This window comes from Rana temporaria, chromosome 12 (assembly GCF_905171775.1).
Source record: "Rana temporaria chromosome 12, aRanTem1.1, whole genome shotgun sequence".
Lineage (NCBI taxonomy): Eukaryota > Metazoa > Chordata > Amphibia > Anura > Ranidae > Rana > Rana temporaria.
The window spans coordinates 13944676-13967302 of record NC_053500.1 but is presented as its reverse complement, the minus strand read 5'-3'; the positions used below and the strand labels follow the sequence as shown (position 1 = coordinate 13967302).

General features: G+C 47.3%; 1 protein-coding gene across 1 annotated transcript in view; it reads left to right on the top strand.

Annotated features, from left to right (window-relative positions):
• The window catches only part of HELZ2 (helicase with zinc finger 2), a 64355-nt gene that overhangs the window by 8171 nt on the left and 33557 nt on the right, over positions 1–22627 (top strand). Inside the window, exons 2-7 of the mRNA XM_040331548.1 lie at positions 61–1015; positions 5848–6031; positions 10468–10584; positions 12009–12541; positions 16649–17278; positions 21680–22457. Of these exons, the coding sequence (XP_040187482.1) occupies positions 69–1015; positions 5848–6031; positions 10468–10584; positions 12009–12541; positions 16649–17278; positions 21680–22457 (3189 nt within the window). The 5' untranslated portion in view covers positions 61–68. The remainder of the gene's footprint in view (positions 1–60; positions 1016–5847; positions 6032–10467; positions 10585–12008; positions 12542–16648; positions 17279–21679; positions 22458–22627) is intronic.

The window sequence follows — 22627 nt, the reverse complement described above, 5'->3', positions numbered from 1 at the left end:
ACTGTGTGTCATTATAATCAGTTCTGCTTTTCTGATTGCTCATTTATACTGTTGTTGAAGGCATAGCCATGGGACAGTTTGCTCCATTGGTTCCACCAGATGTGGCGCCACTTCTAGCAAGTGTGGAGCTCCGCCTGGCATGCACCAAGTGCAGCAAGAGGCTTTATGAGATCACCTACACTTATAACCCTGCCCATCACAGCTGCAATGCCAACCTGCTTCTTTCAAGGTCAAAGAATGCTAAAGAAGTCAATGAATGGCACGAGGTGAGGCGTCGCCCTGCTTACCCAGTGCCGGCACGTTATGCCATCTGCTGGCACTACCGGCCTACCAAAGGCTGCATTCTGCACTTCCAAAAATGTAATTTTGCTTGGACTGCGGAAGAAGTTGATGTCTGGTCTTTTGAGAAGCGCCATAATCTAGAGAGGAGCCACCTGCAATCGATTCTACTAAAGAAGCCCACGGCAGGTGCGAGCCTCAAGGAGCTTAGTAGCTGGGAAGATATCTTACGTGAGTTTGGAGGACGCTTTCAGAATATCTGTGAACAGTGTTTCTATCAAAGCCCTCGGAAGGTTACAAATTTATGCCAATCCCACCCTCGCCCGGTGCCTCTTCTCGCTCACATTGTTACTGACAACATCAGGAAACAGTGTAACGCCGTCGCCATCCGAACTGTTCCTTATGCGCCCCATGTTCAACTGTGTGCCCACAGCTCCAGGGGTCTCCTGTGTCGGGAGGAAAACGGGCACTGCCCCAAAGCACACAGCGAGGTTGAGCTTGCGGTGTGGAAGATAGAGCTGAAATACGGCCTCAGCCGGAGTCTTATACAGGAGGATGGCGGAGAGGACGTAGGCTTCTACTGCCGCCTCTGCTTGGTCAGGGCAAGCACTCAAGAAGGTTTTGAAGCGCACTGCTCTTCACTGGAACACGAGCGTATGCTGAAGGCCGATTCGTCACCAGTGTGGAATCACCGTGACCCGCCAGATGGCATGAAAAGATTCCTTCTCTGCGAAAAGTAAGTACACATGTCCACCTAAAACTGATAGATCGTTGTTTGTTAGATTTTCAAGAGTAAATCCATGTCCAAATCAAGAGAGCAGCCTAGGGTGACAACCATGGTTCCCTCCAAAGGTACCGTACAGTGAATGAGTGTTGTCATCCCAGGACTAGAAGTGTGTTGTCTACAGGACTACCAGATAAAATTATGAACAAAGAGGTCTGAAAAAAAGAAAATGAATGCACCCAACACATCTAAGGCCTTGTACACACAACCGAACATGTCCGCAGAAACTGGTCCGTCTGACCGTGTGTAGAGCCTGCCGGACAGTTTTCCAGCCTAGCGGACAGGTTTCCAGTGGACAAAAGTTTCTTAGCATACTAAGAAACATGTCCGCTGGAAGCCTGTCCGTCGGACATGTCCGATGGTCAGTACGACTCATCGGACATGTCCGCTGGCCCGAAATCCCACGCATGCGTCAAAGTGATTCGACGCATGCGTGGAAGCATTGAACTTCCTGGGTCGCGCACGTCGCCGCGTCATCGTCGCCGCCACGTCACCGCGTTTTCTGGCCGCGGGGATTTTGGTCTGATGGTGTGTACACACATCAGACCAAAACCTCCCAACGGACATGTCCGATGAAAACGGTTGGCGGACCGTTTTCATCGGACATGTTTGGTGGTGTGTACGAGGCCTAAGAACTGGTAAGCTGCAATATATTAACCGCTTAACGACCCGGTCACGCATATATACGTCGACACAATGCCTCCTGTGGGCAGATCGACGTATATATACTGCCCCTTTAAGATGCGGCATTGTAAGCGTGCGCGCACCGACAGTGGCGCGTGCGCGCCTGACACGAGCTCCGTGAGTCTGACCGCGGGTCCCGCAGACTCGATGTTCACAGGGATACCCGCAATCGTCTCGCGTAGAGATGTAAACAAGCATTTCCCCATTCTTCCTAGTGACAAGGGCCCAGATTCAGGTAGCAATTGCGCCTGCGTAACCATAGTTACGCAGCGCAATTGCTGACTTGCGCCGGCGTAACGAGTTCTCCTGATTCAGAGAACTCGTTACGCCGACTGCAGCCTAAAATCTGCGTGGCATAAGGCTCTTATGCCACGCAGATCTTAGGCTGCATTCTTGCGTTGACCGCTAGGGGGCGCTCCCATTGTGGTCAGCGTATAGTATGCAAATTGCATACTTACGCCGATTCACAATGTTGCGCGCCCCCTGCGTACGCAAGTTGCGTACGGCGTCTTTAGCGTAAGGCTGCCCCTGCTAAAAGCAGGGGCAGCCAATGCTAAAGGATACCCGGTGTTCCCGCGTCGCGACGTTCGAATTTTACGTCGTTTGCGTAAGTGAATCGTGAATGGCGCTGGACGCCATTCACGTTCACTTTGAAGCAAATGACGTCCTTGCAACGTCATTTGCCGCAATGCACGTCGGGAAAGTTTCCAGACGGAGCATGCGCTGTACGCTTGGCGCGGGAGCGCGCCTAATTTAAATGATTCCCGCCCCCGGCGGGATCATTTACATTGCGCGCGCTTACGCCGGGCAATTTTGCCGGCGCGCCCTCGCAATTTACGGAGCTACTACTCCGTGAATCGAGGGCAGCGCAAATTATTTGCGGGGGCGTAGGGCAAAATCGTTGCCCTGTGCCTCCGCAAATAATGCGCAAGTCGTACCTGAATCCGGGCCAAGGACACTATTCACTGCTCCCTGTAATCGGGAGCGGTGATCAGTGTCGTGTCACACACAGCCCACCCCCCCTACAGTTAGAATCACTCCCTAGGACACACATAACCCCTTCATCGACCCGTAGTGGTTAACCCCATTCACCGCCAGTGTCATTTACACAGTAATCAGTGCATTTTTATAGCACTGATCACTGTATCAATGACAGTGGTCCCAAAATGGCGTCAAAAGTGTCCGATGTGTCCGCCATAATGTCGCAGTCACGATAAAAATCGATGATCGCCGCCATTACTAGTAAAAAAAAAAATAATAATCATAAAAATGCCATAAAACTATCCCCTATTTTGTAGACGCTATAACTTTTGCGCAAACCAATCAATAAACGCTTATTGCGATTTTTTTACGAAAAATATGTAGAATACGTATCGGCATAAACTGAGGAAAAAAAATATGTTTTTATATATTTTTTGGGGATATTTATTATAGCAAAAAGTAAAAAATATTGCTTTTTTTTCAAAATTTTCGCTCTATTTTTGTTTATAGCGCAAAAAATTAAAACCGCAGAGGTGATCAAATCCCACCAAAAGAAAGCTCTATTTGTGGGGAAAAAAAGGACGCCAATCTTGTTTGGGTACAACGTTGCACGACCGCACAATTGTCAGTTAAAGCGACACAGTGCCGAATCGCAAAAAAGTGCTCTTGGTCTTTGGCCAGCCAAATGGTCCGGGGCTGAAGTGGTTAAAGTGTATCAAAACCAAAAAGAAGAATAGAATATATTGCAGCTTACCAGTACTTCGAGGTAGTGACATTTTTTTATTTTTTTTAGGCTTTTTTTCCTTTATTTTGAGATGGAAATCCTGGCAGTAACACACTTCCTGCTCTAGGAAAACAAAACTTATTCGACTTTCTGTATCAGAAGAACAGAAACAAGACAAGATTACGGAACCCAACCCCTCTTTTATTACCATAGCATTGAGGGGCGTGGTTCTGTAGTTCCCAGAGAACATTTCAATTGATAAGAGTCAGCACAAGCGGAGAGCACAGGAAGTTATCATCTCACAAAATGTATAATACTTGAATTTATCAGACAGATACACTGAATTACCAAAAGTATTGGGACACCTGCCTTTACACGCACATGGGGCCAGATTCTCATACATTTACGTTGCTCCTGGGCGGTGTAACGTATGTGATTTACGTTACACCGCCGCAGGTTTACATCCTGATTCTCAGAACACTTACCTGTAAACTTGCGGCGGTGTATCGTTAAATCGCTCGGCGCAAGCCCGCCCAATTCAAATGGGGCGGGCACCATTTAAAGTAGGCGCGCTCCCGCGCCGAGCGTACTGCCCATGCTCCGTCGGGTAAATTACCCGACGTGCATTGCGCTAAATGACGTTGCCCCGACGTCATTTGCTTAGACGTTTACATAAATGGCGTTCAGCGCCATTCACGGACGTCTTATGCAAACGACGTAATTTTTTTTTAATTCGACGCGGGAACGACGGCCATACTTAACATTGGTTGCCCCTCATAATAGCAGGGGCAACCTTACGCGTCGCGTACGCTACGGAAACGACGTAAATTCTCAGCGTCGACCGCGCGTAGGTTCGGGAATCTCGCGTACTTACCTCATTTGCATAGACGACGGGGAAAACGACGATGCGACACCTAGCGGCGGGAAAAAAAATTGCTTTTAAGATCTGACAGCGTAAGAGCCTTACGCCTGTCAGATCTAATGGGTATCTATGCGTAACTGATTCTAAGAATCAGTCGCATAGATACCCGGGGCCAGATGAGGAGTTACGACGGCACAAATGGTGTTGCGCCGTCGTAACGCCTTTGAGAATCTGGGCCATGAACTTTAATGGCATCCCAGTCTTAGTCTGGAGGGTTCAATATTGAGTAAGCCCGCCCTTTGCAGCTATAACAGCTTCAACTCTTCTGGGAAGGCCGTCCACAAGGTTTAGGAGTGTGTCTATGGGAATGTTTGACCATTCTTCCAGAAGAGCATTTGTGAGGTCAGGTACTGATGTTTTTGATAAGACCTGGCTCGCAGTCTCCACTCTAATTCATTCCAAAGGTGTTCTATCGGGTTGAGGTCAGGAGCAAGGTCCATAAAGACATGGATGAGCGAGTTTGGGGTAGAGGAACTTGACTGGCATGCACAGAGTCCTGACCTAAACCTGATAGAACACCTTATGGACTAAGACTGGGATGCCATATGCTTGTAAAGGCAGTTGTCCCAATACTTTTGACAATATAGTATATAAAACACATCTCCCCATTGAAATGAATGGAAAATCCATAAAAAATGTACCGCGGTTTAGTTTTTGGTGTGTTTTTTTTTGTAGTAACCACTCTTTTATCTTACTAATGTGCATATAACATACTATGGGGCAGATCCACATACATGTGCGTGGGCGCAGCGTATGTGAGATACGCTACGCCGCTGTAACTTACTTTGCTATTCTTTGAATCCTGAAAGAATTTGCATCGTAGGTTACGGCGGCGTAATGTATCTCTCGCGGCGTAAGGGCGCGGAATTCAAATGCGGCGAGTAGAGGGCGTGTTTCATTTAAATGAAGCGCGTCCCCACGCCGAACGAACTGCGCATGCCCCGTCTGTCAAAACTCCCAGGGTGCATTGCTCCAAATGACGTCGCAAGGACGTCATTGTTTTCGACGTGAACGTAAATGGCGTCCAGCCCCATTCACGGACGACTTACACAAACGACGTAAAATTTTCAAAATTATACGCGGGAACGACGGCCATACTTAACATTGAGTTAAGCAGCTTAAACTATATGCCGGAAAAAGCCGAATGGAAACGACGTAAAAAAATGCGACGGCCGCTCGTACGTTCGTGGATCGTCGGAAATAGGTAATTTGCATACTCAACGCGGATTACGACGGGAACGCCACCTAGCGGACGCCAAAAAATTGCATCTAAGATCCAAAGGCGTACGAAGACACACGCCTGTCGGATCTAAGCCAGATGCCGTCGTATCTTGGTTTGAGGATTCAAAACAAGATACGATGCGGGAATTTTGAAATTACGCCGGCGTACGGCGTACTTTCTTTGTGGATCTGCCCCTATGTATCTGAGTTTATAAGTGATTTTTGTCCTGACTAATTTTTTTTCTTATAAAGCCCATCACAGTGCATCTACGGGGAGGGTTGTGGGAATGCCCACAGCCAGGAAGAACTGGAGGAATGGATCCTAAGGGTGAAAGTAAGCAGACGGAACAGGCAGGTGGTGGAGGAAGAAGGTCTGCTATCTTACCGGGACCGACTACTACAAGAATGTCAGCACAGCAATATTGACATGCCGGTGGTAAGTAAACACTTAAAGCGGAGCTCCACCCTAAAGTGGAACTCCTGCTGATCGGAAACCCTCCCCCCTCCGGTGTCACATTTGACACCTTTCAGGGGGGAGGGGGGTGCAGATACCTGTCTAAAGACAGGTATTTGCACCCACTTCCGGCCCAGCATTCACGGGCAAAAGACGGGCATTGCATCACATCCCGTCTCCCCCCCCCCCCTTGTGTGCTGGGAACACTCGGCTCCCAGCACACAGCGGGAGCAAATCGGTGGGCGCAGCGCGACTCGCGCATGCGCCGTAGGGAACCAGGCAGTGAAGCCGGAGCGCTTTACTTCCTGGTTCCCTCACCGTGGATGGAGGGGGGAGCAGCAGGGTGACGAGCGATCGCTCGTCCTCTTCATGCGGACGGCGCTGGACTCCAGGACAGGTAAGTGTCCTAATATTAAAAGTCAGCAGCTGCAGTATTTGTAGCTGCTGGCTTTTAATATTTTTTTTTCAGCGCACATCCGCTTTAAGGAGGTGGTCATAGGTGTGCGCAGCCTAATGCATTAGGGTGTGCACCCTTAACCAGTTAAGCCCCGGACCATTATGCAGGTTAAGGACCTGGCCCCTTTTTGCTATTCGGCACTGTGTCGATTTAACTGATAATTGCGCGGTCGTGCGACGTGGCACCCAAACAAAATTGGCGTCCTTTTTTCCCCACAAATAGAGCTTTCTTTTGGTGGTATTTGATCACCTCTGCAGTTCTTATTTTTTGCGCTATAAACAAAAATAGAGCGACAGTAAAAAAAATATATATATATATATATTTTTTACTTTAAAATATATAAAAAAAACATTTTTTCCCTCAGTTTAGGCCGATACGTATTCTTCTACATATTTTTGGTAAAAAAAATCGCAATAAGCGTTTATTGATTGGTTTGCAAAGTTATAGCGTTTAGAAAATAGGGGGTAGTTTTATGGCATTTTTATGAATGTTTTTTTTTTTACTAGTAATGGCGGCGATCAGCGTTTTTTTTCGGGACTGCGACATTATGGCGGACACATCGGACAGTTTTGACACATTTTTGGGACCATTGTCATTTTCACACCAGAAGGTTTCTTTGTCTATCTTGTGCATTGATAGGCCATTCAAAAGGCACATGTTAACCCAACACATCAGAAAAGAAGATTATAAGGGGGTCTAACAATAGGGAAGCTTTACTAAAACTGGAGCGCTCAGAATCTTGCGCAGCTCTGCATGGTAGCCAATCAGCTTCTAACTTCAGCTTGTTCAATTAAGCTCTGACAATAAACCCTGGAAGCTGATGGTTACGTGGTTACGATGCTGCACCAGAGTTTGTACACTCCAGTTTAACCACTTAAGGACCGCCTCCTGCACATATACGTCGGCAGAATGGCACGGCTGGGCACAAGCACGTACCTGTACGTCCTCTTTAAGTGCCCAGCCGTGGGTCCGCGACCCGGTCCGAAGCTGCAGGGCCCGCGGACCCGATCAACGCTGGAGTCCCGCGATCGGTCCCCGGAGCTGAAGAACGAGGAGAGGTGTGTGTAAACACAGCTTCCCCGTTCTTCACTGTGGCGCCGTCATTGATCGTGTGTTCCCTGATATAGGGAAGCACGATCAATGATGTCACACGTCCAGCCCTGCCCCCCTACAGTTAGAAACACAGATGAGGTCACACTTAACCCCTTCAGCGCCCCCTTGTGGTTAACTCCCAAACTGCAATTGTCATTTTCACAGTAAACAATGCATTTTTATAGCATTTTTTGCTGTGAAAATGACAATGGTCCCAAAAATGTGTCAAAATTGTCTGATGTGTTCGCCATAATGTCGCGGTCATGAAAAAAATCGCTGATCGCCGCCATTAGTAGTAAAAAAAATATATATTAATAAAAATGCAATAAAACTATCCCCTATTTTGTAAACACTATAAATTTTGCGCAAACCAATCAATAAACGCTTATTGTGATTTTTTTTTATCAAAAATAGGTAGAAGAATACGTATCGGCCTAAACTGAGGGAAAAAAACTTTTTTTATATATATTTTTGGGGGATATTTATTATAGCAAAAAGGAAAAAATATTGTTTTTTTTTCATAATTGTCGCTCTATTTTTGTTTATAGCGCAAAAAATAAAAACCGCAGAGGTGATCAAATACCACCAAAAGAAAGCTCTATTTGTGGGGGAAAAAGGACGCCAATTTTGTTTCGGAGCCACGTCGCACGAACGCACAATTGTCAGTTAAAGCAACGCAGTGCCGAATCGCAAAAACAGTCCGGGTCCTTTACCTGCATTTTGGTCCGGGTCTTAAGTGGTTAATAAATTCCCCCCATGTCTCTATTTTTTATTAGACCAGAGTTAAATTGGGAATTAACCGCTGCCGGGTATGCCATCCCCATCAGAGCGCATGCGCCGGTGACGTCGCTGGCTACATCCAGTGTGAATATCCCCTAAACAGTGCAAGTTTAGGAGATAGTCACTGTACCTAAGGGAAGCCTTATTATAGGCTTTCCTGTAGGTACAAGTTTAAAAGTGGAGCTTACAACCACTTTAACTGGCATTACTCATAGCATTGGTGCCAACAATAACATAAATCAGCTTGAGGCATATACTGTACACACTGAGCTTTGTTTGTTGATGTGGGCAATTAGAGAATATATTGTGCAAACTTCGAGCATGAAGAATATTAACACAGGGAGCTTGTTTCGCGTGTGTGTTTCAGTGCACAGCCTCAGTCTGCAGAGTACTTGGCACAAGTATAGGTGGAAAGCTACTGACAGGCTTTATATTATGGTTGGCTATGCGTGCTGACCAGCCAATCATGCCATCAGATTTTGGAAGTGACCTCTGACCCTACACATAGCTTGCCTGATAGGTAGCATTCAATGACAGGCAGACGCCTCATTGCTAGTTGCTTTTACAAAGACACTATAGGAACACTCAGAAATTAAACCCAATTCCTCAAATACATGCAAGAAATACAACCTGTCTACTCAGGACTTCCATTTATTTATCCAGATGTTTTGGTAGTGCACCAAAGCATGTACTTTACTGTAGATGCAGGCTGGGCATTCCAATTACAGGGGGTCCTCGAGTTACGAACAACCGAGTTGCGAACGACTCCTGGGTGTTAGTGGGGAGCTCCAAGAATCCTGCACTCCATCCTTAGCCATTCTTGCACATAAACACTGAAAAACAACCTAATTACCTGCCTGCCGGTTCCTCTCCATAACCTGCTGTGTCCTGTGCCTGTATTGCGGCGATCCCGCACTCCCGCAGCCGCCGCCATCTTCATGGCCTGTGCCTTGCTGGAGTGAGACACCCTAGCCTGGCTGCGAGTTAAGAGGCCCCCTTCGTCATCCTGCCTGCCCATGCACATGCACATGTCTGGTACGGTCCAGTGGCCTGCCGGCCTGCTTAAACCCGCCGGTCGCGGCCGTGGCCTGGTCCGGTCTAGTGAAGCCTGCAGATCACCGCTCTTTCCTGCGCCGCTGTTCCGATTTACAAACAAATTCGACTTAAGAACAAACCTACAGTCCCCATCTTTTTTATCGGCCCTTTAGGCCACCGGTACGGTCCGGTGGCCTGCGGGGCCGCTAAAACCGCCCGTCGCGGCCGCGGCCTGGTCCGGCCTAGTGAAGCCTGCAGATCACCGCTCTTTCCTGTGCCGCTGTTCCGACTTACAAACAAATTAGCCTTAAGAACAAGCCTACAGTCCCCATCTTTTTTAGTGGCCCGGCAGGCCACCGGTACGGTTCGGTGGCCTGCCGGGCTGCTAAAACCGCCCGTCGTGGCTGCGGCCTGGTCCGGCCTAGTGAAGCTTGCAGATCACCGCTCTTTCCTGCGCCGCTGTGCCGACTTACAAACAAATTAGACTTAAGAACAAACCTACAATCCCCATATTTTTTAGCGGCCCGGCAAGCCATTGGTACGGTCCGGTGGCCTGCCGGGCTGCTAAAACAGCCTGTCGCGGCGGCGGCCTGGTGCGGCCTAGTGAAGCCTGCAGATTCCTGCGTCGCTGTTCCAACTTACAAACAAATTCGAATTAAGAGCAAGCCTACAGTCCCCATCTTGTTCGTAACCCGGGGACCCCCTGTACCAACTATTGTTGCTCTACAGAGAGAAAGGAAATCTACACAGCACAGACCTACCTGGAAATTCTTGTGAGAACTCAGATCATAATTATCAAAACTCGCATCATAATTATAATTTAATGCCCCGTACACACGATCGGAATTTCCGATGGAAAAAGTCAGACTGACTTTTTTCTTCGGATATTCCGATCGTGTGTAGCCCCATCAGAGTTTTTTCATCGGAAATTCTGTTTTGTTCTGTATTTCTCCAATGGAATTCCGTCGGAAATTCGGATGTGATTTGGCCGAGCAAAAGCGCGATCGTGTGTACGCGGCATGAGAATACTTAGAAATATCTTTTTCTTCCACAGCTCTCAGAAGAAGGTGAAGGCATTAAAGGTGTTAAAGTCTCGTGCGATAGTCCTTTGAAAATTCAATCCAAACAAAAGCCGGTGAAACATGTGTGGAATTTTACTGTCCATTCCAAGGTAAGGAACACAAAGGGAATACAATTTATTATTTTTTAAAAACTAGTGAAGTGAAAATTTCCTGTATTGCCTTTAGTAGTCAGTTTGCAGTCTAAAAATGATATCCCCAGTTTTTAGGTAAAGAATAAGGTACATTCTCAGTGATGTCATCAGCAACAGTAAACGGTTAGGCTACATTCATTTGGAGCCTTTTCACACTGTGCTGCTCATAGCGTCGGAGGTAAAACGCGGCTATTTTTACCGCTGAGGCTATGGACGGATTTGCGGCACATTTTGCCCGCTAGCATTTTGCCCGCATTTACCCCCCCGCTAGCAGGCGAGAAAGGGTTAAAACCGCCCGCAATGCCCTGCCGAAGCAGCGCATTGTGGGCGGTATAGCCGCGCTGTCCCATTGATTTAAATGGGGAGGAGCGGTAAACACACCGCTCCTTCTCTGCTCCAAAGATGGGGCTAGCAGGACTTTTTTTACCGTCCTGCTAGCGCACCGCTCCAGTGTGAAAGCCCCTCAGGCTTTCACACTGGAGTGAATGGGGACAGATTTTTAAGGGTGTATTGCAGGCGCTATTGTTAACGCTATAGCGCCTGCAATACGCTCCAGTGTGAAAGGGGTCTTAAATGAATGAATGAATGAATGAAAACTTATATAGCGCAACACATGCAAACTTAATCGCCTCTGGGCGCTTGTTGTTCCTGTCTCCTTTGGTATCAAAAGAGATGAGTCTTGATCTTTCTCCTGAACGTCAAGTGGTTCTCCTCCAACCGAATGCTGGTTGGTAAAGCGTTCCATAGTCTAGGCCCTTGGACCGCGAATCTCCTTTCTCCTTTGGACTTGTAGTTGTCTTTCGGTATCTGGAGGAGATTTTGATTGGTGGATCGCAGAACGCGATTGGGATTATGAGCTTTTATTTTTTCGCATAGATAATGGGGAGCATTCCCATAGATACATCTATGCGTTAGACAGAGTGCTTTAAAAGTGATTCTGTCTTTTACTGGTAACCAGTGAAGGGTTCTCAGTGAAGGTGAGATTGATTCCCAAGGTTTTTTCCCAGTCACTAGTCGAGCGGCCGTATTTTGAACGACTTGTAAACGAGCGATTTGGTACTTGGGGAGTCCGAGGTAAAGGGCATTTGCATAGTCCAATCTTGAGTTTACAATAGCTCCCACCACGACCGCTATGTCTTCCTTGGGAATAAAAGGAGTGAGTCTGCGTAGTAGGCGCAGCAGATGGTGAGATCCGCTGTCTACTGACCCTATTTGTGCATCCATTGTCATGTAGGAGTCAAAGATGACCCCAAGACTTTTGACTTTGGCGCTAGGGGTGATGATTTTGCCCAGAAAGTGTAGCCTTGTCCAACTGTATATTTATTTTCCTTTTTCCTATGTAGGGTTTGACTATTTTTAACTGTTGAATTATTTTGCTATAGATGCAACTCCAACACGTGGCTTTGCTGAAGATGGATCCTGGAGCCGCCTTTTCATTAACAGCCCAAGGCTTGTTGGATTCCTGCCATTATGCCCCTGGCCACTGTTTCCAGGTTAAGAGCTCCCGGACATATTATTATAAAATCGGAGTGTGCGCTGAATGTTCAGTGTTTGGAGTCTTTGAGAAATGGTTGACTATGGATTTTGGAATCCGGCCCGTCTTACTACAGAAGATCTTTGTGCAGGTGGGATGTGAGGAAGAAATCCAGAGTGATTTGGAAAAGACTCCAGAACAGGATAACAGCCCACTGACATCGTCTGAACGCTGGATCCCAGGAAAGCACTTGTGGGTCCCATGCAAGGAGAGAACACATGAGGAAGAAAAACTTTTGAACATGTACAAACCTCCCTCCATGAATCCAAGTTATGGTGGGAGAACTGCAAAGCAACAGGCGCTGACTGTAGAAAATTATCGGGAGGTGATGCACATCAAAGTTCTTCAAGAAGAGGCCGCTAGAGAAGAGATAATAGCCAGGTGAGCACAAGGACAAGGATAGCTACACCTAAAACTTAAAGGGGTTGTAAAGGTAAATGTTTTTTCACCTTAATGCATCCTATGCATTAAGGTGAAAAAATATCCGACGGTACCGCCCCCCCACCGAACCTCCGTTTTACTTACCTGACCCCTCGAAAGTCCACGTGATCCTCTTCGGTTCCCAGCCTGGCCGTTGATTGGCTAGGCTGGACGGATTGATAGCAGCGCAGCCATTGGCTGGTGCTGCTGTCAATCACAGCGGATGGCGCAGCGCGCCGGGGGGCGGGGCCGGGTGATACAGTCGGCGGCTATGCCCGCCGCTGTATCACGGGAGTGCGCTCGCAAAAGCTTTCCACCATGCGAGCTCACTCGCATGAAGGTGGAAAGCTTTTGCGAGGAGGAGCCGAGACAGCCGCCGAGGGACCCTAAAAGACAGGGTTAGGGACCACTCTGTGTAAAACGAGCTGCACAGTGGAGGTAAGTATAACATGTTTGTTATTTAAAAAAAAAAGTTTGCCTTTAGTGACCCTTTAAGCTGGCCAAACACATTCCAGTGTTATTTAACAATCTCTGTAGTCTTCCTTAGATTTACCAACAACCTTGTCATAACGGAATGCCTATGTAAACCATTCCATTATTATCCAACCATGTAAGCCATCTCACCACATAGATTAGGGGTGTCAAACTCAATTTCATTGTGGGCCGCATCAGCATTATGATTGCTTTCAAAAGGGCCGGTTGTATCTGTAAGATTAGATGTCCAGCGCATCCCTTCCCTTTACATTAGATGTCAAGAGCCACCCCACCATCAGAAGTTGAGTCCCCCACTCTCCCTTACATCACAGTGCACCCCCCTTTCCTTATGCTGCTGCTGGGAAGAAGCTGGATGCGTTGCTTGAAAGCAGAAAGTAAGGGTCGGGAGTAGGACCAGAGGAGTGCTGGAGCTCTCCTGCAGCTGCAATAGAGATGTAAGGGCCACATGAAATGGCCTGGAGGGCCAGATTTGGCCCGCGGGCCTTGTGTTTGACACCGATGACAGAGATGTTAGTAAATCTTAAAATGATTGCAGATTATAATGTTTTTAGCCTGTGTAGGCAGGCTTTTGTTTGCATCAGGTGGGTTTTCATTCTCATGCAAGACTATAGGAATGCAAAACCAACTTGAAGCAGGTCAAATGCAGGTAAGATGCACCTGTAAAATGCATCTGTCATACATTTTTGAATGATCTCTGTACAAGCTCAAACGAATGTAAAACCGATGTAGATGACACAAGCCCATTGCCAGTTGACACTTGCCCATACGGTCACAAGTCTTATGCCCTGTACACACGATTGGAAATTCCGACAACAAAACCATACATTTTTTTCCGATGGATTGCTCGCTCAAACTTGTCTTGCATACACACGGTCATACAAATGTTGTCGGAAATCTCCGAACATCAAGAACGCGGTCACGTGCAACACTACGATAAGCCGAGAAAAATTAAGTTCAATGATTCCCGAACTGCATACAGAAGATCGGAATTTCTGACAAGAACTTTTGTTGTCGGAAAATTTGAGAACCAGCTCTCAAATTTTTGTTGTCGGAAATTCGAACATCAAATGTCCGATAGAGCCTATACACAGAATTTCTGACAAAAACCCACACATCGAAAATTTGTTGTCGGAATTTCCGATCGTGTGTACGTGGCATTAGCCTAGTTGCGGAATGGCTCGTTGCCATTCATCTTTCGCAGCATACTCATGTCAATGTCCTTATTTTCTGTAAAAACCTGGATGATTATGGTACATCACCCTAACAAGGCACCCCATAACTGTCAGCACCTTTACAGAACAATCCATTTAACTACCTGCAATGTACAGGAATCATTCAGGCTGTAAGAGGCCTGGAAAATGTTACCAGCATCATCAAACAAAAATCACCAATTATTGAAGTTATGTATTTATTAAACATGCTGTTAGTATATGTTTCTGTATTCCTCTGCACAGCGACATTCAGAATCAAAGAGTGAGGAGACCAACTCACACCATGAAGCCACTTTGCCTCAACTGCGGTACACATGTGATGATGGCGAACAGCATACTGACCTAAAAAAGGGGGAAGTAAGCACTGTGGTGACTAGTGAATCATGAGTGTGCTGCTGCTTCCTTATTAACAAATCAGCAGGCTGGGGAGTGTGAAGAACTGGGTCCGAGGGCCACATGACAAGGCCTGGCAGGCCAGATTCGGACCCCAGACCTTGTGTTTGACATATATGATGTAGGAGATTCTACAAAGGCATATATATTGGATGGACTATAGCAAGGGGAAACAGAAGCAAATCCTCGAGTATTACTTTTATAGGATGTAAAGTGGAATCTAAGCATGACCTGCAGTGAAAAAAATTACAAGGGGCCAGATTCAGGAAGCTATTGCGCCCGCGCAACCATAGGTTGCGCGGCGCAATAGCTGTTTTGCTCCCGCGTAGCGAATGCCCCTGATTCAGGAACATCGCTACGCGGACTGCAGCCTAGGATATGACAGACATAAGCCTCCTTATGCCTTCATATCTCAGGCTGCATTCTTGCGTTGGCCGCTAGGGGGCGCGGCCATTGTGATCGGCGTATAGTATGCAAATTGCATACTACCACCGATTCACAAAAGTTGCGCGGGCCCTGCGCACGCAAGGTACGGAGTTTCCGTACGGCGACTTTAGCGCAAGGTTGCTCCTGCTATAGCAGGGGCAGCCAATGCTAAAGTATAGCCGCCCTTCCCGCTCGTGAAATTTAAATTTCACGTCGTTTACGTAAGTGATTCGTGAATGGCGCTGGACGCCATTCACGTTCACTTAGAAGCAAATGACGTCCTTGCGACGTCATTTGCCGCAATGCACGTCGGGAAAGTTTCCCGACGGAGCATGCGCTGTTCGCTCGGCGCGGGAGCGCGCCTAATTTAAATGATTCCCGCCCCCGGCGGGATCATTTACATTAGGCGCCCTTACGCCGGGCTATTTAGCATATCGCCCGCGCAATTTACGGAGCTACTGCTCCGTGAATCGCGGGCATATCAAAATATTTGCGTGGGCGCAGAGCAAAAATCGTTGCCCTTTGCCCACGCAAATATTGCGCGGATCTAGCTGAATCTGGCCCAAGGGCTTTATCCCTTCTTCATACTATCCAAGACTAAAAAAAATGTAATTGGAGCTTCCCTTTCACGCTTTAAATTGAACCTTCAGGCAAAGAGTTGAATGCACAAATTAAATCGATTTCTCTATTAAAATAACAAGCATGTTGTACTTACCTGATCTGTGCAGTGGTTTTGCACAGAGCAGCCCGGATCTTTCTCTTCTTGGGGTCCCTTGCTGGAGCTCCTGGCCCCTCCCTCCTGTTAAGTGCCCCCACAGCAAGCAGCTTGCTAAGGGGGCAACCGAGCCGTGCTGCAGCTCTGTTTATTTATTCAGACACAAAGCTGCGGTTCAGCCCACCCCTCTCCTGATTGGCTAACTGAGTTTGATTGACAGAATCGGGAGCCAATTGTGCCACTGCTGTGTCTCAGCCAATCAGTAGGGAGAGTCCCGGGACAGCCGAGGCACTCTTGGACATTGCTGGATAGAAATGGGGCTCAGGTAAGTGTTAGGAGGGCTGATGCAAACAGAAGGCTTTTTATTTTATTTTTTTAACAGGGAAAAAAGGCTTTTTATTATAATGCGTGTTCAGACATGAGTGCGAACCCGCTAAAGCCATACTGTCAGGAAGCTGTCACTGCGGACAGCCAACCACCAGTGGCCAAGGCATTCTCTGCCCCACAGCCTCACATATACAAGGCGTGTGTATACATGTGGCTTTGTGTTGGAGAATGTCTCAGACACTTTTGATTGGCTATACGCAGTGACCGCTTCACGTCCGACCACGCCTATGCTCATCAGTGCTCTCCAACTCACCTCCAGCTTACGAGGTTGGTGACCCATTAAGCAGTAAAACTAAAGCAAAAAGTTGCAGATTAATCTTCCTGGTTGTGGCAAGAGTGTGTAAATCTTGTGTAATCACAAAACCTTCGGCATGCTAAAATAGTGAACTGTTTGCGTGAACTTGAATACCTTCAGCTGACCACCATCTTTGCATTCTCTAGGTTAAACTTGAAGACTGATGTGACCTTGACGATGACGCTAAGCTTGCAGAATGAGATGAAGTTCTCTTCAAACGGGGAGCTTTTTGCAAAGGCGCCACTTCCTAAGGGCCTGACGAAAGACACAGAGGAAGGATATTTACTACAGAGGTCCGTGCCCACTGCATTGGTGGCTCCCAGTCCGCAGCAGGGAGACAAAGTCTATGAAGTGCACATGGAGCTCAGCAGTGAATTAGATGGCAGTGTTGTGCTCCGCATCCCAGAACGGTGCTGCCGTGAGCTGTCCCTTCATCCGGAAACCTCTGTCAAAATGGAGATCCAATTCCAGCTCGACCGGCTGCCATTCTGTGAGTACCACGAAGCCATAGACCGCCTTTTAGATGTGACCCTATTGCTGCCGGACCTAAGCAGGTGTTGCGTGCCCACCTCTGAAGAGCAGATGTCCTGGGGCAACAACAAGCAAAAAATGGCAATCTCTTACATAACCGGAACAGTGACGGGCAAACAACCTGTGGCCCCACTAGTTATTTATGGCCCTTTCGGGACTGGAAAAACTTCAACCATGGCCAAAGCTGCACTGCAAGTGATCAAACAGGCCGGAACCAGGGTACTGATCTGCACTCACAACAACAGGTACTGACTGTAAGCAAACGTTATATTAAAGAAAATTTCTTTTTAGCTTTAAAAGTTTTTTAAATATTGTTTTATGATTTTTAAGCTGAAACAATGGCCCAGATTCAGGTACATTTGCGCTCTATTTGCGGAGGCGCAGGGCAACGATTTTGCCCTGCGCCCCCGCAAATATTTTGCGCTGCCCTCGATTCACGGAGCAGTAGCGCGCGCAATGTAAATGATCCCGCCGGGGGAATCATTTAAATTAGGCGCACTCCCGCGCAGAGCGTAGAGCGCATGCTCCGTCGGGAAACTTTCCCGACGTGCATTGCGGCAAATGACGTCGCAAGGACGTCATTTGCTTCAAAGTGAACGTGAATGGCGTCCAGAGCCATTCACTAATCACTTACGCAAACGACGTAGATTTCAAATTTTGCGACGCGGGAACAACGGGTATCCTTAGCATTGGCTGCGCCTGCTATTAGCAGGAGCAGCCTTACGCTAAGCACGCCGTACGGAAACGACGTAACTTGCGTACGCAGGGCCCGCGCAACAATTGTGAATCGGTGTTAGTATGCAATTTGCATACTATACGCTGATCACAATGGGAGCGCAGCCTAAAATCAGCGTGGCATAAGAGCCTTATGCCACGCAGATTTTAGGCTGCAGTCGGCGTTACGATGTTCCTGAATCAGGAGCATTCGTAACGCCGGAGCAAGTAAGCAATTGCGCTGCGTAACCTATGGTTACACAGGCGCAATTGCTTCTTAAATCTGGGCCAATGTTGTTTTAAAAATAAATATTCAACCACTTAAAGCGGAAGTAAACCCATCCATAAAACAGTTTAATTTCTGGCACGTGCCGGAACTGTAACACTGCCATTGGTTGTGCTCTCAACCAAACTGTCAAACCATCCAATGGCTGGTTCCTAAACTGATCACATGTGCAGCATCAAGGCAGTTGTACATTAAACAGAGGCAAAGATGGCAGCTTCCTTGGCTGAGAACGATGGGGGGGGGGTGTTTACTTACACTTTAACCACTTCCATACAGGACATTTTCACCCCCTTCCTGCCCAGACCACTTTTTAGTTTTTAGCGCTGTTGCAATTTGAATGACAATTGCGCGGTCATTCAACACTGTACCCGAATGAAATCTTTATGTTTTTCCCCCCACAAATAGAGCTTTCGTTTGGTGGTATTTGATCTTCTCTGAGGTTTTTATTTTTTGCGCTATAAACAAAAGAAGAGTGACAATTTTGAAAAAAACACCATTTGTTTTACTTTTTGATTTAATAAATATCACAATTTAAAAAATAAATAAAAAGGTTTTCCTCAGTTTGGGTAAAAACATATTTTTGGTAAAAAAATCGCAATAAGCGTATATTGATTGGTTTGCGCAAAAGTTATAGCGTCTACAAAATAGGGGATAGATTTATGGCATTTTTTATTTTTTATTTTTTTACTAGTAATAGCGGCGATCTGCGATTTTTTTATTGTGACCGTGACATTGCGGCGGACACATCAGACACTTTTGACACGGTTTTGGGGCCATTCACATTTATACAGTGATTAGTGCTATAAAACAGCACTGATTACTGTGTAAATGTGACTGTCAGGGAAGGGGTTAACACTAGGGGGCGCTGAAGGAGTTAATATGTTTCCTGGGAGTGATTCTAACTGTAGGGGGAGGGGACTCTCAAGGGGAGGAGACCGATGTGTGTTCCTCTGTACTGGGAACACACATCGGTCTCCTCACCTCTGACACACACAGATCCACACTCCTGCCGTGATTGCCGGCAATCGCGGGGTGCCCGGTGGATATCGCGGCCGCCGGGCACGCGCACCAGGTCGCACCGGGTCCCCTATCGGCCGCGATGCAAAGGACGTCATATGACGTCCACCCGGAGAGAGAGACAGTTCCTGACGACGTCATATTACTATGGCTCGGTAGGGAACTGGTTAAGGAGCGGGCCTACTTTTCAGACTCAGTGTTTACAAGTCAAAATCATTTTTCTTTTGCTAGAAAATTACTTAGAACCCCCAGACATTATATATATATATATTTTTTAGTGAATAAAATGTCGGTTGTTGCAATACTTTCTGTCTGTTGAATTGAAAAATAAGACAACAGTAAAGTTAGCCCAATTAAATTTTGATATTATGAAAGATAATGTTACGCTGAGTAAATTGATACCCAACATGTTACACTTCAAAATTGCGCCCGCTTGTGGAAATGGCGACAACGTTTTACCCTTAAAAATTTCCATAGGCGACGTTTAAGAATTCCGCCACAGAGACCACTTTTATCTGAATGCGGGCCGCCCTCTGAAGAAGAGGATCCCGGGGTTATGGCAGCTAGCTTCTGCCATAACAACAATAATCCTCTTCAAACTGCCAACGTATGATGACAGGGGGTGGTCCGGAAGTTGTTAAGACCCCTTTCACACTGGGTCGGTTTGCAGGCGCTACAGCGCTAAAAATAGCTCCTGCAAACTGACCTGAAACAGCCGCTGCTGTGTCTCCAGTGTGAAAGCCCTCGCTAGCAGGACGGTAAAAAAAGTCGTGCTAGCCGCATCTTTGGGCCACCGATCCTGCCCATTGAAATCAATGGGACACCTCGGCTTTAACCCTTTCTCAGCCGCTAGTGGGGGGTAAAACTGCCCCGCTAGTGGCCAAATAGCGCTGCGAATCCGCCACTAAAAATGCCGCCGACGCACCTCCCGCCCCAGTGTGAAAAGGGCCTGTAGAGACACTGGGGCAGATTCATGTAGATCAGCGGATCTTTAGATCCGCTCGATCTACGTGTTTTACGATCCGCCGGTGCAATTTAGCGAGGCTAGTGCATGATTCATCAAGCACTTACCTCGAAAATTGCACCGTCGGATCGTAACTCCCCCGGCGGAATGCAAATTCCGCGGCTAGGGGGAGTGTACAATTTAAATCAGGCGCGTTCCCGCGCCGAATTAACTGCGCATGCTCCGCCGGCGAAATTTGCCAGTGCGCATGCTCCAAATGACGTCGCTAGGACGTCATTGTTTGCGGCGGCTACGTCGATTGCGGCCATCCGTATTCCGGATCGAGTTACGCAAACAACGTAAAAATTTGAATCTCGGCGCGGGAACGACGGCCATACTTAACATTAGCTACCCCTCATATAGCAGGGGTAACTATCCGCCGGAAAAAGCCGAACGCAAACGATGTTAAAAAAAAGCGACGGGCCGGGCGTACGGACTTGAATCGGCAGTTCTCCTCATTTGCATATCCGACACGGAAAAAAAAGCGACGACACCTAGCGGCCGGCGGGAGATTGCAGCCTAAGATTCGACTGGTGTAAGTCACTTACACCAGTCGGATCTAAGGGAGATCTATGCGGAACTGATTCTTATGACTCAGTCGCATAGATCCGACCGTGGGATCTCACAGATCCGACCGTCGGCTCTCACAGATACGACGGCGGATCAGGAGATCCGCCGTCGTATCTCTTGATGAATCTGCCCCACTGTCACTGGATTAGGAGAAACATGCTGAGCTATAAAGTTTAGACACCTAGGGGGAGATTTGCTAAAGCTGGAGAGTGCAAAATCTGGTGCAGCTCTGCATAGAAACCAGTTTCCAGGTTTTAGCCCAGGTTCCCACTGACTGCGGGAATGAAAGCGTGCGAGTTCAGCGGAACTCGCACACTTTCCCTCCCGCATTTCAGTCCCGATTTCGGGGGCGATTTCAGAGACATCTGTGCGGATATCTGCACAGATGTCAATGGAAATCACACCCCGAAATCGCCAAAAGTAGTAAAAAAACTACTTTTTGAAATCGGTGCGGCGCCGCAAATGTGGCGTCACACCAATTAGGATGGTGCCATTGCTGCCGATTTGGCATGCAATTTGACATGTCAAATCGCATGCCAAATCGCACCAATGTGAACCAGCCAATCGGGAACCATTTCAGAGGAAAAAAACACACCTCCATTACCTTCATTAGCCTCTTCCTTCATCAGTTGATGAAGGTGGCGTGGTTTTGCCTCTGAAACAGTTCCTGATTGGCTACTAGCACCCAGGCTTTTGACAGCTCCATCTGGCAGTTCTTCTGAGGTTCCTGCGGCGGCTCTCTGACAGCTTGTCCGGATCTTATCGCCGGCATCTCCTGCCTCTCCATTAACCCAGTGGCTCCAGTCAGGACTATTAACACTACCGACAGCTTCACATTGAACTAATTCTATGCCTGTTTCACACTGACACTTGTGAGTGCATTACCATTGTTTTAATACATTTTATATAAATAAAATCTTTCTGCACTATTGGCGGCCTGGCACCTCTCTCTCCACTTCCCTTACTATAAAACAAAACGTCCCTCGCTCACATTTTAGTTCCGCGTACATTTCTCTATTTTTTTATCTCAGCATACATTTTTTTTTTTCCCCCTAGTGCGGCTGATCTCTATATAGAAGAACATTTTGATCCATTTGTGAAATCTGGTCACCCAGAAGCCAGTCCGCTGAGAGTGAAGTACACCAGGAGTCCTGTCAACAGGACAACACCCATCACTTTACAGTACTGTGCCCTCAAAGATGACCAGTCTTGCTTTGTTACGCCCACCAAGAGTCTCCTGGACAAGCACCGCATTGTTGTGACAACTGCAGTAACGGCCAGGGACCTAGATGTACCCAGAGGTCATTTCACTCATATATTACTGGATGAGGCGGCACAAATGATGGAGAGCGAAGCTCTCATACCATTAGCATTAATGAACCACAAGACACGGGTGGTGGTGGCTGGAGACCACATGCAGGAGACCCCAAGGTTCTTCCACAGGACCAACGTGGAAGAGAACACACTACTCACTCGGCTTTTCACCCATTATCAGAGTAAAGACTGCCCAGCAGCTAAGAACAGCCGCATTGTCTTCCACCAGAACTACCGCTCTGTACCCGCCATTACCTCTTTTGTGTCCCGTTGCTTTTATGTTGGACGTGATGATGCTATTGAGGCTTGTGCAGTCGAACCAATGGAACCTCCTCAAGGATCCCAGGCCCTGGCCCTGTTCCATGTCCATGGTCAGTGTTCTGCTGAAGGCAATTCATGGATAAATGTGTTGGAAGCGCAGCAGGTGGTGGAGACCGTCAAAGATGTTCTTCAACGTTGGCCACAGAATTGGGGGAAAGTCGACGGGAGCAAAATTTGCGTGGTGTCCCATGGTTCTCAGGTAAAACATTTTACAAATATTCCCAGTCACTATAACTAAGGATTCAATGTTTATTGATCTTTTGAGTACTTTTTTTTCCATGCTCATGATTTGACAACTCTGAAAGACCTTCAAATTTCCTGAGCTAATTATTTTTTCCAGGATCTTTCAAACTCTTTCTCATGAATCAC